The sequence below is a fragment of the Bos taurus genome, chromosome 6, assembly GCF_002263795.3.
Source record: "Bos taurus isolate L1 Dominette 01449 registration number 42190680 breed Hereford chromosome 6, ARS-UCD2.0, whole genome shotgun sequence".
Taxonomy (NCBI): Eukaryota; Metazoa; Chordata; class Mammalia; order Artiodactyla; family Bovidae; genus Bos; species Bos taurus.
Genome location: NC_037333.1, coordinates 71387624 through 71404768, shown reverse-complemented (window position 1 = coordinate 71404768; position 17145 = coordinate 71387624). Strand labels below are relative to the sequence as shown.

Sequence of the window (17145 nt, the reverse complement as noted above, 5' to 3'; positions counted from 1 at the left end):
CTACAATGACCACGGTCAGGAATACCAATGAGAGGTCAGCTGACTTACACTGAAGCTGAACACATGAAGCCATGAAGTGGTGGGGGAGGGCCACAAGGAAAACTGAACAAGGAGACTGGCTGCAAATCTATAACTGGGATGTTCATATGCGCATTCCCGTTACTTAGTATGACACTCTCTAGGTCCGTCCAATGATGTTGCAAATGGCATTAGTTCATTCTTTTTAATGGCTGAGTAATATTCCATTGTATATATGTACCACATCTTCTTTATTCCTCTATCAGTTATCTCTTTCTAGAAAATCAAATGTACATTAAAAATCAATAGAAGGGCTAAAAGATAAAGTTGAGTCAATCTCCCAGAAAGTGAGAAAAAAGTCAAAGAGAAAATAAGAAGGGATAAGAATATCAGATCTTTTTAGGAAGTCTAAAACCAACTAATAATAGTTTCAGAGAGAGAGAATAGAATAGTATAGTAAATTACCAAAGAAATGAAAACAGGAGATAAAGAGAGAAAACCCTAAAACTTTTCAGAAATAAAGACATGTCATGTACAAAAGACTCGGTAACAGAACAGCATCAGACATCTCAAAGAAAACTGAAAGACAGTATTCGAAATTTTTAGTGAAAATAATTTTCCAATTGAGAATGCCATATGCCGAAGCCAAATCATAAATTTGAAAGCTGAATAAAGACATTTTCAAACAAATAGACTAGCAACAAAATTTCCTCCCATGTGTTCTTTTTCAGGAAACTGCTGGAGAAGGTACTATGCCAGAAGAAGGAACAAACCAAGAAAGAAAAAAACATGAGGTTCAACAAAGAAGGGGCAGACAGGGAAAGTCTTATGAGGACAGCTATGGAGAGACATAGTCCATAATGAAGCAAGAAGATAGAAAGCTCAAGAAGGAAGGTCTTTAGGGGGGAAAGGACCAGAACTGATAGGTTTAAAAAAAAAATATTGAAAGGCATGTGGCAGAAATAAAGTCCTTGATAAAAAATAGCAAATGAAAAACAGAGAAGTAACACAACACAAAATGAAACAAAAGCAATGAATAACTCTAGGAAAGTGGTCTACAAGAAAAAAGGCAAGAGTAATATTGTCCCACTTGGCTGAGTCATCAACCATGAGAAGTCTTAATAATATAAACAATAACTATTAAAGACAGTAAAACATCTAATTAAACTATGTTAACATAAATGGGGAAAAAAGGGGGAGTGCTAAGCAATCAATAACATCCTGGAGACTCACTCAATAATCTTAAATCCATAAACAGCACAAGCAGTTATTTAGAAACAGGGAGGTAAACACCAGGAAAAGAAGTTAAACAGCTGTGGATGGTAATGTGTGGGATAGGGAAGTGAGAAGGAAAAAAAAAACTGCACTAAAAATTCCAGAATTCTTATACTACAAACAAAAGTACATACAGTATAAAGATTAAAAACATGAATCACTGGCTTAAAAAACACTACACAAACCTTTGAAACTACTGTGAGCAGTCTCCAATCACATCCCTTAACCCCTGCCCACAGTAACAACTATCTTGGGTCTCGTTTTTCTCATTTCTTGTTTGTCTTAGCACACCACATCTGTATCAATCTCCAAACAACATACAGTTTATGTGAGCATGTTTTGGAACTCTACATGAAAAGAATCATACTGCATGTTTTCTTTCTTCTTCTGAAAAATAATTTATTTTGGGCTGTACTGGGTCTTTGTTGCTGTGTGGGCTTTCCTCTAGTTGTGGAGAGTAGGGGCTACTCTCTAGTTGAGGTGCTCGGGCTTCTCTCTGTAGTGGCTTCTCTTGCTGCAGAGCGTGGACTCTAGGGCATAACAGGGTTTAGTAGCTGCAGCACATGGGCTCAGTAGTCGTGGTTCCCGGGCTCTACAGCACAGGCTCAAATACTTGTGGCACACAGGTTTAGCTGCTCTGCAGCATGTGTGACCTTCCCAGATCAGAAATCAAACCTGTATCTCCTGCAATGGCAGGTGGATTCTTTACCACTGAGCCACCAAGGAAGCTCCTGCACGCTCTCTTCAACGTATTTGTAAGATGCATGCGTGCTGATGGTTGTGCCTACTGTTTTTCATTTTTGCTGCTCTGTAACACTCCATTGTATGACTTACCACTCTTTATCTATTTTCCTCACAACTGACATCTAGATTGTTTTCTATTTTCTGTCAGTGAGCAAACATTTTAGGTTTTGTGAGCCTTATGGCCCATTGCCACTACTCTACTATAACACAAAAACAGCTGTAGACAATGTATTAACAAATGAGCATGGCTGTGTTTCAATAAAAATTTTGCAAAAACAGACTGGAGGCCAGATTTAGTCTAGGGGCCATAGTTTATTGACTTTGATTCAGGGTTCAATGGATTTGTTGACTAATAAGAGTAATCTATTGGCCAACCTAGAACAATGCCAAATTATTCTTCAAAAAGGTACCAGCTGGTACTCCCAGAAGCTTCACATACTAATAAAACTAGCTATAACTTGTTAATTTATGATGACCTGAAAGATGTGAAATGATTTTATTTTGGTTTTAACTGGCATTTCCTCTATTTTTGAGGTAGAACATCTTTTTATATTAACCATTTATAATTTCTTCTACCGTGAAGTTATTTACAACTTCTGTTGTGTTTTTTAAGATTAAATGTACAGCAAGTTGTTCTCTCAATTAGTGGCTGTCTTTTCAATTTATAGCTATTTGATAAAGATATTGCTGAGTGCTGAAGAATTGATGGCTTTTGAACTGTGGTGTTGGAGAAGACTCTTGAGAGCCCGCTGGACTGCAAGGAGATCCAACCAGTCCATCCTAAAAGAGATCAGTCCTGGGTGTTCATTAGAAGGACTGATGCTAAAGCTGAAACTCCAATACTTTGGCCACCTCACGCGAAGACTTGTTGGAAAAGACTCTGATGCTGGGAGGGATTGGGGGCAGGAGGAGAAGGGGACGACAGAGGATGAGATGGCTGGATGGCATCACCGACTTGATGGACATGAGTTTGGGTAAACTCCAGGAGTTGGTGATGGTCAGGGAGGCCTGGAGTGCTATGATTCATGGGGTTGCAAAAAGTCGGACACGACCGAGCGACTGAACTGAACTGAACTGATAAAGATATTCCTATCAGTGTGGTCCTATTCATCTGTTTTCTTTAAAGGAATAAACTTGTTTGTGTCTTGTTTAGGAGCAAACACTCTGGAATCAGATACCTGCTAGCTGTATGATCTTGGGCAAGCTTCCCCTCTGCCTCACTTTCCTTATCTGTGAAATAAGGATAATATTAGCACTTACTGCTTATAGTTGTTGTGAGAATTAAAATTATATGTACATGAATATATATAAAATGTTGAGAAAATTACCTGACACACAGTAAATGCTATATAAATGCTATTATTATTCTGCTAAGGTAAAATAGATTTTCTCTTGTATTTTCCTTTAAAATTTAGAGTGATTTCTTGAACACAAGGATGCAAGTTACCCTGAACTGATTTTTGGGTCTGGCATATATTTTAGGTAGGATCCAATTCTTTTTTTACATACATATATATAAAGTCAATTGTCCCAGAAACAAGTGAAGTGAAAGTGGCTCAGGTGTGTCCGACTCTTTGCAAGTCTAAGGAATCTTCCAGGCCAGAATACTGGACTGGGTAGCCATTCCCTTCTCCAAGGGATCTTCTGAACCCAGGGATCGAACCCAGGTCTCCCACATTGCAGGTGGATTCTTTACCAGCTGAGCCACCAAGGAAGCCCATCCCAGAAACAGTATTACTGAATAATTCTCTATCCTGTTGATCTGAGTCCTCTATATATCAAATTTCCATAATTTGTGGGTTTGCTTTCTACTGATCTTATCACACTTGCTGCTGCTACTAAGTCACTTCAGTCGTGTCCGACTCTGTGTGACCCCATAGACGGCAGCCCACCAGGCACGCCCGTCCCTGGGATTCTCCAGGCAAGAACACTGGGGTGGGTTGCCATTTCCTTCTCCAATGCATGAAAGTGAAAAGTGAAAGGGAAGTCGCTCAGTCGTGTCCAACTCTTCACGACCCCATGGGCTGCAGCCTACCAGGCTCCTCCGTCCATGGGATTTTCCAGGCAAGAGTACTGGAGTGGGTTGCCATTTCCTTCTCCACTTTTAATCCCTGAGAATTAGTCCCTTAATCCCTTCATATCTAGTAGGACAAGTTCCACAGTGTATTCTTCTTTAAAATTTCTTTGTGATTCCTTACTCTCTGCTTCCATGTAAATTTTTAAATCTATTGTCAATTTTCACACACACACACAACATCATGTTCTTGGGATTTCAGATGAAACTACATCAACTCTACAGATGAATTTGGGGAGGATTTACATTTTTTTTTTTTTTTTTACAAACATGATATCTGTTACTTTTTAATGAACTGTCACCTTTTTAATAAACCTGATATGCCAGGAGCCACCACGGGAGATCCCACCCATGTCAAGGTCATGTGGAAGAAATCTGATGAGCAAGGCTGATCAGAACTCAAGGGACCCCCTGAATCTGCTCGAGCATCTACCCCAAAACCAGAATCTGTCTGTCTTACTATTTTGTGCCTTTCACCAACTCTTCTGTCATTAACAGGGGGCTATCCCCGACCACCTTTCTCTGGAAAAAATCAACTTAGGGCTTTAGTTAATAAGTCTCCTGGGCATGATAGGAGTGTTTCAATTCAAACCCCTCTGTTGGCATTCTAGCTTGCCTGACAGGTTTATCCATACTCTTGCAATTAACACATGTGATTGTTCACAGCTCCCTAACCTTGAAAGGCAAGGGCAGCCAAAACATTCTAAAGTCCTAATGAGCATAGAGTCCTTTAAGGGATGAAAAATTATTAGAATAGATAGTACTGGTAAAGGGCTTCATTACTGGGCCAATGCTTGCTGCCAAGTGCCCATATCCCTTATCCACTGTGCACCTGGGAGTGCATTAGTTAACATAGTTGGAATGTAAGAAAAACAAGCAGCAGCCTTGGAATTAACCACATCAGACCTTTGAGCTAATTGGTTCTTTCTTTGCTGTGACCCACTGCACCTTTGCTCCGTGAGAATGTAACTTTATTTAGTATTTTCTGAGGCTGGGAGAAATAAAGAAAAAAAACCCTTCAAGGGAAAATAAGTTTTCTGGTTGAGCAGCCTTTATCAAAAAAGGGTCATAAAATGTCCACAGGCCTCCAAGGCCAGAAGATATCGTACACAACATTGTTTATGGGAAAGGTATGCAGAAAAAATCCTGGTTTTGATAAAGACAAAACAGATGTAATGTTTGGGCTGACTCTGTATGACTTTGCATCTTTCATTTCCCTCTATGTACAAGTCAAGGTATAAAAGTTCCTTTTGAAAATAAAGTTATGGGCCTCGCTCACCGAAGCTTGTCTCCCCGTGTCATTCTTTTTTTCCTTTTCCCTCCTTTTCTCTCTCTGTTCTTCTTTCAGGATGACTCCTTGGGGCACAGGGCTCTCTGAGTTCACTTTTTTGCCTGGGCTTCTAAGACCCGATCGGGAAGGCGCCCTGCATCTTCACCAGGGAGGGGGCGTCCTGCGTCCTCACCCCACCAAGAGGGCGCCTGCGGCCTCCGTGAACAGAGCAAGTTCTGCGCCAGGAGCTTTATTGGCTTTCTGTGTTTATCAAGGAAGATCAAGCCCTGATCTCTGCTTTGCTATCCTTTCGCCTAGGTTGTCATCCTGAGGGTACCCCTGGATCCTGCTGGGGCTGGACCCTGGCACTGATACCTCACTCCATTTATTTAGATCTTTCTTAATGTCTTAATAAGGTTATAAAATGTTTTCTATTAAGATCCTTCAAAATTATACATAGGCATCTTGTATTATTTCTTGCTATAAAAATGGTATGGATTTTCTTTTCATCTATATTGCTTTGTCATGCTACTGTAATTCACTGTGCATTCTGAATCAGAGGATTTCTGTGTTTCCCATAATACCTAGAAAAGTATCAGTTATTATATCATGAAATACAGCCTCTCCCATATTCTATTATAATCTCCTAGAATTCTGACTAAATAAATGTTGGACACTTTACTCTCTAAGTGTTTAAACTTATTTTATATTTTCTACCTCCTACTCTCTTTTCAATGACTTCTAGTACTTCAGATATATTTTCCAGTTTATTAAGTCATGCTTTCGATTCTGGGCAGGCTAGAGTGATAAGACACCCTTAATTACTAAAAATTTAGGCAAAATACATGGAACAATGGTTTTAAAGACACTGTGCATCAGGCAATGATGTATAGTGACCCTTAAGAGACATGAATACGTGAACCGTGAACTTCCAGATGTTCAAGCTGGTTTTAGAAAAGGCAGAGGAACCAGAGATCAAATTGCCAACATCCGCTGGATCATTGAAAAAGCAAGAGAGTTCCAGAAAAAGATCTATTTCTGCTTTATTGACTATGCCAAAGCCTTTGACTATGTGGATCACAATAAACTGTGGAAAATTCTGAAAGAGATGGCAATACCAGACCACCTGACCTGCCTCTTGAGAAACCTATATCAGGTCAGGAAGCAACAGTTAGAACTGGACATGGAACAACAGACTGGTTCCAAATAGGAAAAGGAGTACGTCAAAGCTGTATATTGTCACCCTGCTTATTTCACTTATATGCAGAGTACATCATGAGAAACACTGGGCTGGAGGAAGCACAAGCTAGAATCAAGATTGCCAGGAGAAATTATCAATAACCTCAGATATGCAGATGACACCACCCTTATGGCAGAAAGTGAAGAGGAACTAAAAAGCCTCTTGATGAAAGTGAAAGAGGAGAGAGAAAAATTGGCTTAAAGCTCAACATTCAGAAAACTAAGATCACGGCATCTGGTCCCATCACTTCATGAGAAATAGATGGGGAAACAGTGTCAGACTTTATTTTTTTGGGCCCCCAAATCACTGCAGATGGTGACTGCAGCCATGAAATTAAAAGAAGCTTACTCCTTGTAAGGAAAGTTATAACCAACGGTTCAAAAGCAGAGATATTACTTTGCGAACAAAGGTCAGTCTAGTCAAGGCTATGGTTTTTCCAGTGGTCATGTATGGATGTTAGAGTTGAGCTGTTAAGAAAGCTGAGTGGCGAAGAATTGATGCTTTTGAACTGTGGTGTTGGAGAAGACTCTTGAGAGTCCCTTGGACTGCAAGGAGATCCAACCAGTCCATCCTAAAGGAGATCAGCCCTGGGTGTTCATTGGAAGGACTGATGCTAAGGCTGAAACTCCAATACTTTGGCTACGTCATGCAAAGAGTTGACTCACTGGAAAAGACCCTGATGCTGGGAGGGACTGCGGGCAGGAGAAGGGGATGACAGAGGATGAGATGGCTGGATGGCATCACCGACTCGATGCACATGAGTTTGGGTGAACTCCAGGAGTTGGTAATGGACAGGGAGGCCTGGCATGCTGCAATTCATAGGGTTGCAAAGAGTTGGACATGACTGAGCGACTGAACTGAACTGAACTGAAGAGACACGAAATAAATGAGACGGGTCCTATCACTGTTCCAGCTTGTTGCTGGAAGAATTTCTAGGCTGTGGCACAGGAAAAGGAACCCAGCTGGACTTGGTGGTTCCCCTAAATTCAGACTACAGGACTGAGAGTCAAGGGAGGCCAGAGCAGTTAGAATTTGTAGGGCAGATACTAGAGGAGTAAGAGCACAGGGTTAGAGCTCCAGAGATCTACAAAGTGTTCCCCCTGAATCTTCAGCTGAGCAGAAGCTCAGCCCACAAAAAACTACCCAAGGCCAGGGAAAGAGCCATCAAAGAACTAGAGGGAACTGTACTGAGGGCTCATGCCAAGTCAGGAATAGTTTCTTTCCCATCAGTCATTTGAAAACCTTGTAATTCACGGGGCAACAGGTAGCGAGTGTACCCAAAAAAATTTGGTCTCAGCAGTAAAACAAAATTAGTCCAAAACTAAATGCTCCTCTAGTCCCACCTAATTAAGCTTAAAAGCAAAACCAAAAAGGATTAAGCTACTTCCATCTGACTGAACCGTATCATAGGACAAATTTCAAGAGTGTTTCTAGGAATATAAGCTCTCCAGCAACCAAAAAAATAAAATAGACAATGTCTGACATCCAATCTAAAATTACTGGGAATGCAAAAAAGCAGGAAAATACAACCCAAGTGGAAGAGGAAAAAAAATCAACTGGCCCAAGGTTGATTGAAACAGATGATAAAATTAGTAGATAAATAAAAACAGTGAAGACATGGAAAAGGAAACTAGCCAAAAGAAAACACAATGAGAAAAAAAAAATTTATCAAAACACTTACCAATTTGTTAAAAACCCTATCTCTAGTGAGAGCAATAAGGAATGAAAAGGAATTTCACTTTTACTCTAAGCCTATATTACATGATTTTTTGTTAAAAAAAAAAACAAAAGAGCAAACAACTATCATAGCTAACACTTAATGAATGCTTATGATATGGCAGCGAATATTCTAGGTTCTTGATGTGTATTAATTCATTTAATTTTCACAAAAACTCTAAGAAATAAGTTTGAGTACCATTTCTATCTTACAAAGAAATTAACAGATAAAAAGTTTAAGAAATTTGCCTACAGTAAACAGATGACAGAGATGTATTGATATGAACCCAGGTACTCAATCTTCAGAGTACATACTCCTAGTCAGTCACCAATAAACAGCTTCTCTAAAATATTATTTTGTAATTTTAAAAACATACAGTACATTAAAATATAATTGAAATAGTCATTCATACAAAAAAATATACCCCAAATCCAGTTTGATAAATTACCTGGTGATTAACACATGTCAAATGCTCAATAGTTTTCTCTAATTCTGATTTTCCAAAAACACTCATTTCCTGGAGATGCTGTAAGAGAATTTTATAGAAGATGTTCATAAGCAATGCAATTCTACAGTACTATTTTGTCTTTTTATAACACAGAAATGCTTTAGAAAGAAAATCACTAGAAATTTTACAAAAATGATGCTTTTGGTTGAAAACAAAAACAAGAGTTCTTCATCTTTTACACTCCACCTCCATGTGTGACTGTGACAGAAGACACAGACTGATATGGGTTCATTTATAAAGATTTATACAGATCAATCCATTAGCACAACGATAAAGGGAAAAACCCAGCAAATTAAGTAAGCCCAGAAGTATGCCCTCGTGAGAGGAGACGTAAGAGGAACAGACTACAAAGGAACAACAGATGGGATCAGGAAGATACAGAAAACAGAATACTACAGGGTGATGCAAGAGTTCAAAGTTTCAACAGGGAGCTGGTCAATAATATAAACACAAGTGTTGTTATTTTTGGTTATATTAACTTGTCTGACTCTTGTTGATGCTAAGTCCAGGACAAATGATATGCTGTGCTCTACGAGAATTTTTCGCGCCAATTCTTACTTCCATCCATGTTATTCATTAAAAATGGGCTTCCCTCGTGGCTCAAATGGTAAAGAATCTATCTGCCTACAATGCAAGAGAACCAGATCCCTGGATCAGGAAGACCCCTGAGGAAGGAAATGACAATCCATTCCAATATCTCTGCCAGGAGAATTACATGGACAGAGGAGCCTGGCGGGCTCCAGTCCATGGGGTCACAAACAGGTGGACACAACTGACACTTTCACTACTATTTATTAAAAATAAGTTAAGACATCTGATGTTTGGATTATATATTTCATTGAAAAAGTCACTCTACTGGAGGCCTTTTTTCATTTACTAAATCATTCAGCCAGTACTGAGTACATATTATATACCAAGCACCAAGTAAGGTGTGAGGAATACAGTAAAACAGATAAAGTCTCTGGTGTCATAAACATTATAGTCTAGTAAAGATAAACCTTTAAACAAGATATTAAAATAAAATTCATGAATATTTTGCTAGGAAAAGGAACTTGAAGGCAACGTACTGGAAGAGAACCAGGGATCCAGAGTTCACTTCCTGTGTAAGGAAATGACTAACCTGGCTCTAAAGGGTGAATAGAAATCAACCAGGTGAGGAGACTGAAAGGGATAAAGGAGTTTTCAATAGCCTATGTTAAAGACAGGGGCACGAGAAAGTCCATTAAGCCTGGAGTTGAGAAAATGAGGGGTGGGGAGTAGCGGGTGGGGAGGGCTGAGCTTGACCATGATGTAGCAAGGACCAATCACAGAAGTCCCTGAGAACAGTTAATGGATTTTAAAACAGGAAGTGAAGTAAGCAGATTTACATCTTTGAACAATGACTCTGACTTCACTGTAAAATAGAGATTTGAGAGGCCACTGATACACTAGTGCAGTTGAGAGAATAATGGCCAGAATAGGATGGTAATAGGGGAATAGAAACAAGCAAAGTGATGCAAGAGAAACCACTGTGAGCTCAGGAGCCAGAGTCTTTGTGACTTCATTAGCTGGGTAATCTTGGGCAAATCATTATTACTATTTTTTTATTAAGGTATAGTTAATTCACAATATTACATAGGTCTTAGGTATACAACATAATAGTTCACAGTTTTTAAAAATTTACTCCATTTATGATTATAAAATACCAGCTATATATGCTGTGCTGTATAATATATTCTTGTAGCTTGTTTATTTTATACAAATTTATTAGTACCTCTTTTAAACATTTTTTTTTTTTTTTTAAATTTTTATTTGGCCACATCACAGCATATAGAATCTTAGTTCCCAGACCAGGGATCAAATCCACATCCACTGTTCTGAAAGTGCAGTCTTAACCACTGAACAACCAGGGAAATCTAATTCCCTACTCCATCTTGCCCCTCCCCCAACCCCTCTCCCCACCCGTAACCACTAGTTTGTTCTCTGTATCTGTGAGTCTGAGTCTTTCAGACTAGCCTGTTTCATTTTTTAGATTCCACATTTAAGTGATAACATACAGTATTTGTTTTCTTCATTCATTAGCTTGTTTCATTTTTTTAGATTCCACATATAAGTGGTAACATACAGTATTTGTTTTTTTCATTCACTAGCTTGTTTCATTTTTTAGATTCCACATGCAAGTGATAACATAAAGTATTTGTTTTCCTCTGACTTATCTCACTAAGCATAATGCCTTCCAAGTCTACCCACATTGTTGCAAATAGCAAAATTTAGTTCTTTTTTATGGCCAACTGGTACTCCATTGAAAATACATACTACAGCTTCCTTACTCATTCATTGATGGACACTTCAGTTGCTTTCATATCTTGGGAACTATAAATAACACTGCTATAAACATATATCTTTCAAATTACTGTTTTTTCCTTTCTTCAGGCATATACCCAGGAGTAGAATTGTTGGATCATATATTATTATAGATCTATTTTTAGGTTTTTGAGGAATCTTCAAACTGTTTTCCACAGTAGCCACATGAATTTATAATACCAACAGTGTACAAACAATCCCTTTTCTCTACATCCTTGTCAACATTTGCTCTTTGTGGTCTTTTTGACAATAGCTACTCTGACAGGTATAAGGTGATACCTCATTGTGGTTTTGAGTTCCATTTCTCTGATGATTAGCGATGGTGAGCATCTTTTCATGTGTCTGTTGGTTCAGCAAATTATTTAAACTCACTGTAACTCAGATACTGCATCTGTAAACACTGCCAACTGAAAAGGCAACTGTGAAGACTTACTGACAAAGCCCTTGTAAAACACACTTAGAACAGTTTCCCACATGGAAAGGGCGTAACACATGTTACATATTATTAGAAGTAGCATCAGTAGGACTTTGTGCTTAAATGAGAGATAGGAGTTTTCAGGGAGAGAGGACTCAGTGATGATGCCTGGGTTCAAAAACTGGGTGGGCAGTGAAATAACAGGAAACTAGTAGAGGAGACTTAATGACTGAGAGGATTAGTTGAGTTTTTATGTAAAAAATCTGTTGTAAACTCATAAATCCTGCCTCCTGTAATCCAGAAAGAGTCTGGTAATATGAATGTCACTTTTTCTGAGTTTTTGGTACTACTGTACTTTTTAATCCTACTTTTACATTCCTTAGTCATTTCAATAGATATGAAGGATAAATCAGTAGCTTGCACTAAAAGTTGCCATATTGCACAGAAGTTTTCCATTTGGTAACTGTGACACTTATTTTTATAAAAAAGCACTTTCTAGAAGGTAATTTTTCAGAAGATTCAAATTAAAAGTACTCTGTTGGGGCAAAACTTGAACTGAAAATCTATGACATAAAGACCATCTTTATAAAACTTAAAAGTTCTTATTCTTAACTTTAGGTACTAATTTCTAAACATTAATTCAATAATATTTATTGGAAGTAAACTATGGAGGCTTTAATAGTAACAATAATAGTTAACACTGAGTTCTTTTAATGTACTGAGCACTGTTAAGTGCTTTATGTATGTTAACATTTTGGAGAGATTATGAAATAAAATATTGCCCCCTAGATATGACATCAAAAGCACAAACAAAAGAAAAAAATTAAACTGGACTTCATCAAAATTTTAAAATATCTGTGCTTCAAATAACAATACTAAAAAAATGAGAAGACAATCCACAGAATGAGGGAGGGAAAATATCTGCAAATTATATATCTGACAAGGGGATTGTATTGAGAATATATAAGTATTCTTACAACTCAGTAAGATAATCCAATTCAAAAAAAATGAGCAATGGATCTGAACAGAGATTTCTATAAAGAAGATATACAAGTGGCCAAATAAACATATAAAAATAAGCACTTTAGTCATCGGGGAAATGCAAATCAAAATTAAAAAGGATACTGCTTCACACTCACCAGTATGATGATAACAAAAAAGATAGATAGTAACAAATATTGGTAAGGATGCAGAGAAATTAGAACTCTAACCCCTGCCAGTGGGACTAAAAATGACACAAACACTTTGGAAAAACAGCCTGGCAGTTGCTCAAATGATTAAAGTTATCGTATGACTAGGTATACATCTAAGACAAAAGAAAACATACCCACACAAAAAGTTGTATACAAATGTTCACAGCACCATTATTCGTAATAGCTGAAGAGCAGAAACCACCCCAATGATAAAGAAAATGCTGTCTATCCATACAATGGAATATTACCCCATAATATAAAGTAATAAAGTACTGTTACATATGACCTAACAGATGGACCTTGAAAACATTATGCTAAGTTAGAGAAGCCAGACAAAAACAAAAAAAAAGACATACTGAATGGTTCAATTTATATGAAATGTCCAGAGGAGGTAAATCTAGAGAGAGAATGTAGTGGTTGTCTAAGCCTGAGGAGGCTGGGAGATGTTAAGAGTGACTGCTAACCAGTACAAGAGTTTCTTTTTGAGGTAATGAACATGCTCTAAAAGTGATTGTGGGGATGGCTGAACAAGTCTGTGGATATACTAAAAACTAATGAATTATACACTTTAAATGGGTAAATTCTATGATATGTGAATATCTCAATGAAGCTTTTTTTAAGGAAAAAAAAAAAGATAATCTCCCTCCATATGAGGGAATTCCTATTGAGATCAGAGTTGGTTCTTTTCTATAAATAAACAGTTAATAAATGTTTTAGGCTTTGTGGACCAAACAGTTTTTACTGCAATTACTCAACTCTGCCACTGCAGCATGTACATGAATGAGTATTCCCACTAGTAAGTATTATCAACAATGAAATCTGAATTTCACAATTTTTCATGTGTCATGAAATGTTCTTCTTTCAATTTTTTTCAATGATTTTAAAACGTAAAAACCATTCTTAGCACGTTGGCCATATAAAAACAGTGTTCTGGATTTGGCTGATGGGCCATGGTTTGCCAACTCCTGATCTAGATTCAAAATAGTTATATCACAGGAAAACATAAAAAAGGACCTCCTTTTTTCTCAATAAATTACCTTTTAAAAATAAGTCAATCTAATTACTTACTTTTAACTTGTCTTTTAAAGCTTCCTTTTCTGCCATAATCCTTCTTAAGTCAGATAATGCAAGTTCTTTTTCCTTTTCTATAAGACTAATAGTATTATGTGAAACTGTAGTTTGGGTAGAGTCTTGTTTTAGTGCAGATAATTCTTCTGAGCCTTAAAGTAGTAAAAGATATAAATGAAAAAACACTGTATATACTCCCAGTTAAAAAAAGGAAAACTAAACATATGCTACTTTTGCTCTCTTCCCAAATGCCACCAAAATGAGAGTAAAAGGATTTGAGTAATAATAGTAATAATTAAAACAAAAAGACAAGAAGATGGAGAGAAGTGCCAACCACAAAATTTTGAAAGCCAAATAGCAGATGGACAACTACTAATTAAGTAAGCAGACCCAAGAAAGCTGAAATCTAAGCCAACTGCAGGAAAAGCCCAGAAAGTAGATCAATTTGTACTGCAGAATCCCAAAAAAACTCCAAAAGTAAAAAAAGCTTCTTCAACTTGGCCTTTTAACTCATATATCTTTCTCTTCCTCTCAAAATAGCAATAGGATTTCATGGGAGATTGGTAGGAGAACAAATTTTGGTGATAAACACCATGCTTTGTTCAGACTCACCTTGCCTTCTGACAACTGCGGCTTGTAACTGGTCCAACTTACAGTGAATTTCCCCTCCCTATCCCTCGAAGCTAAGACCTTAATATCCAATGTATCCAATTAGTTAGTGCTACCCACTGTAAGATACACATAATTCAACATGAGTGAATCCCAAGGACACACCTGACTCAGAGTCAGGCTGAGACCCATTCAGCAGTTTGAGAAACAGGGAATTATCCCAAAGTGACCTATAGACAGGCTAGAAAAGAGGAAAAAAAAATATGAAAAAACAATAGAAATCTCTGCTTTGGGAACAGGATGATAGTAGAAACTACTAATTATGAAGGAATAGCCCTAAGATCCATACACTACAGTAATATAAAGGATATATACTGGTTCTATTACAGTTAACTGGTGTTACATAATCAATATCTTACTTCATTATATAAGACACTTAGTTTATCTCTTTCTGCTGTCAATAATTTAACATTGGACTGTATATCCACCATGTGCTTTTCAAATCTTTCTAGCATACGCTGAAGTTCGTCTCTTTCTCTTGTGATGAGATGGATATCCGAGTCGTAATCACCCTGAAATATAATTCAAGACAGAAGTTATCATTTGTTGTAATTATCACCACATGGTTGCCACAAGGATGCTGATGATGAGACTGACTGAAAGATGTGAACAGACAAAAAGAACACAACTTCCTTTAATGTAATTAAAGAATACAATTATTAATCTATAAGGAGAGCAGGAGAGAGAATGCTGGCAATACTGGGGCAAATTTCCAGGCTTTCAAGTTCCCAGCAAGAGACCCAGCTGCCACTGATGCTACTTAAATAGATCCCATCAGATGCTTCAATTGTCATTCTCCCCCAGTTGTTTATACTGGTGTTGTAACTAAAGTATAATCCCCAGACCAGAAGCACGCAGTATCTGGGGATGTGCAAGGCATGCAAATTTTGAGGTATATCCCAGACCTACTCAATCAGAAACTTTGGGGGCAGGGCCCAGTAACTGGTTTATCAAGCCCTCCAGGTGATTCTGATTCATTTGGAATTGGGAATCACTAGTTTATAACCCTCTCCAAGGGAGGAATCAAGAGGGTATGTGTATACCTGCTTACCTGCTCACCCAGTACAAGTAACTCTAACAGCCTAGCACATTCCTCAGCGTTTCCTAAGACTAAATCCAAGATCAATTTCCCAAGCATACCAGCCCCCAACTGTCCCAGCACCAAACCTAGGTGAGGTCTTTTTTTTATGCAATCAGATAAATATAAATATTTCTACCAGACGGTGTACATTAGGATATTCACTGAATAAGCAAGTACTTCCAACATTCCTAAAACAAGATTATGCCTATTATTTCATTATAACTTAAAAAAAAAAACATTAACTTCCTCCTGTAGAAAATAAATATGGTAAATGTATACCTGGTGTCTGTGGTATATTAATGTTCAAGTACTATATGCAGAAGCCCCAGATAGTGACAATCTGGTATTCTGCTACATTGGAAAGCATCCTGATCTAGGTCAATATCTACTATGCACATGCCATGTCCAAAGGACACTTGGTAAATGGTAAATATCCATGAAGATCCTTCACCTGCCACTTGGAAATAAGTTATCCTCTTGGTTAAGCAAGAAAAGTCAAGGAAAAATGAATGAGAATAGCTATCTGTACATCTTAAAGGGTAAAATGTATCTGTACAGGATAAAAGCAATTAGGGTGAGGACTTAATTAACACTTAAATAATGATAAAAGAAAACCTATAACTTAACCATATTTAAATAAAAATATTTTTACAGAAAGGAGGTGGTATGCCTAGATTTTAGAATAGGACAGCTCAATGAATAAGGATTTGACAGTCTGTTTTCATCATTGTCTCGGTCTCAGCTTAAACGCCACTCTCCGTAAGGAGTCCTTCCAGATTCTCCAATCTAATTTAGATCTCCCTCTATATACTCTCATAGCATTCTGAATATTTCCCGTATTCTTTCTTCATTAACACTTACTATAAATGAAATTATAAAGTTATTTACACAACCGGATATTTAATGTGTCTTTATCACTAAAACCAGACATCAAATTGCCAACATCCACTGGGTCATAGGAAAAGCAAGAGAACTAAAAAAAAAAAAAAACTCTGCTTCACCGACTACGCTAAAGCCTTTGATTGTATGTATGGATCATATGGATCACAGCAAACTGTGGAAAATTCTTAAAGAGGTGGGAGTACCAGAGCACCTTACCTGTCTCCTGAGAAACCTGTATGCAGGTAAAGAAGCAATAGTTAGAACCGGACATGGAACAATGGATTGGTTCAAAATTGGGAAAGGAATTACATCAAGTTTGTATACTGTCACCCTCCTTATTTAACTTATATGCAGAGTACATCATGCAAAATGCCAGGATGGATGGCTCACAAACTAGAATCAAGACTTCCAGGAGAAATATCAACAACTTCAGATATGCAGATGTTACCATCCTAATGGCAGAGAGTGAAGAGGAACTAAAGAGCCTCTTTATGATGGTGAAAGAAGAAAGTGAAAAAGCTGGCTTAAAACTCAACATTCAGTAAACTAAGATCATGGCATCTGGTCCCATCACCTCATGGCAAATAGATGCAGAGAAAGTGAAAAGAGTGACAGATTTTATTTTCTTGGGCTCCAAAATCACTGTGG

General features: G+C 37.7%; 1 protein-coding gene across 1 annotated transcript in view; it reads right to left on the bottom strand.

Moving 5' to 3' along the window:
• Positions 1–17145, bottom strand: part of CEP135 (centrosomal protein 135) — a 75980-nt gene that overhangs the window by 28520 nt on the left and 30315 nt on the right. The window contains 4 exon segments of the mRNA NM_001075406.3: positions 8787–8864; positions 13866–14011; positions 14014–14017; positions 14894–15046. Of these exon segments, the coding sequence (NP_001068874.3) occupies positions 8787–8864; positions 13866–14011; positions 14014–14017; positions 14894–15046 (381 nt within the window).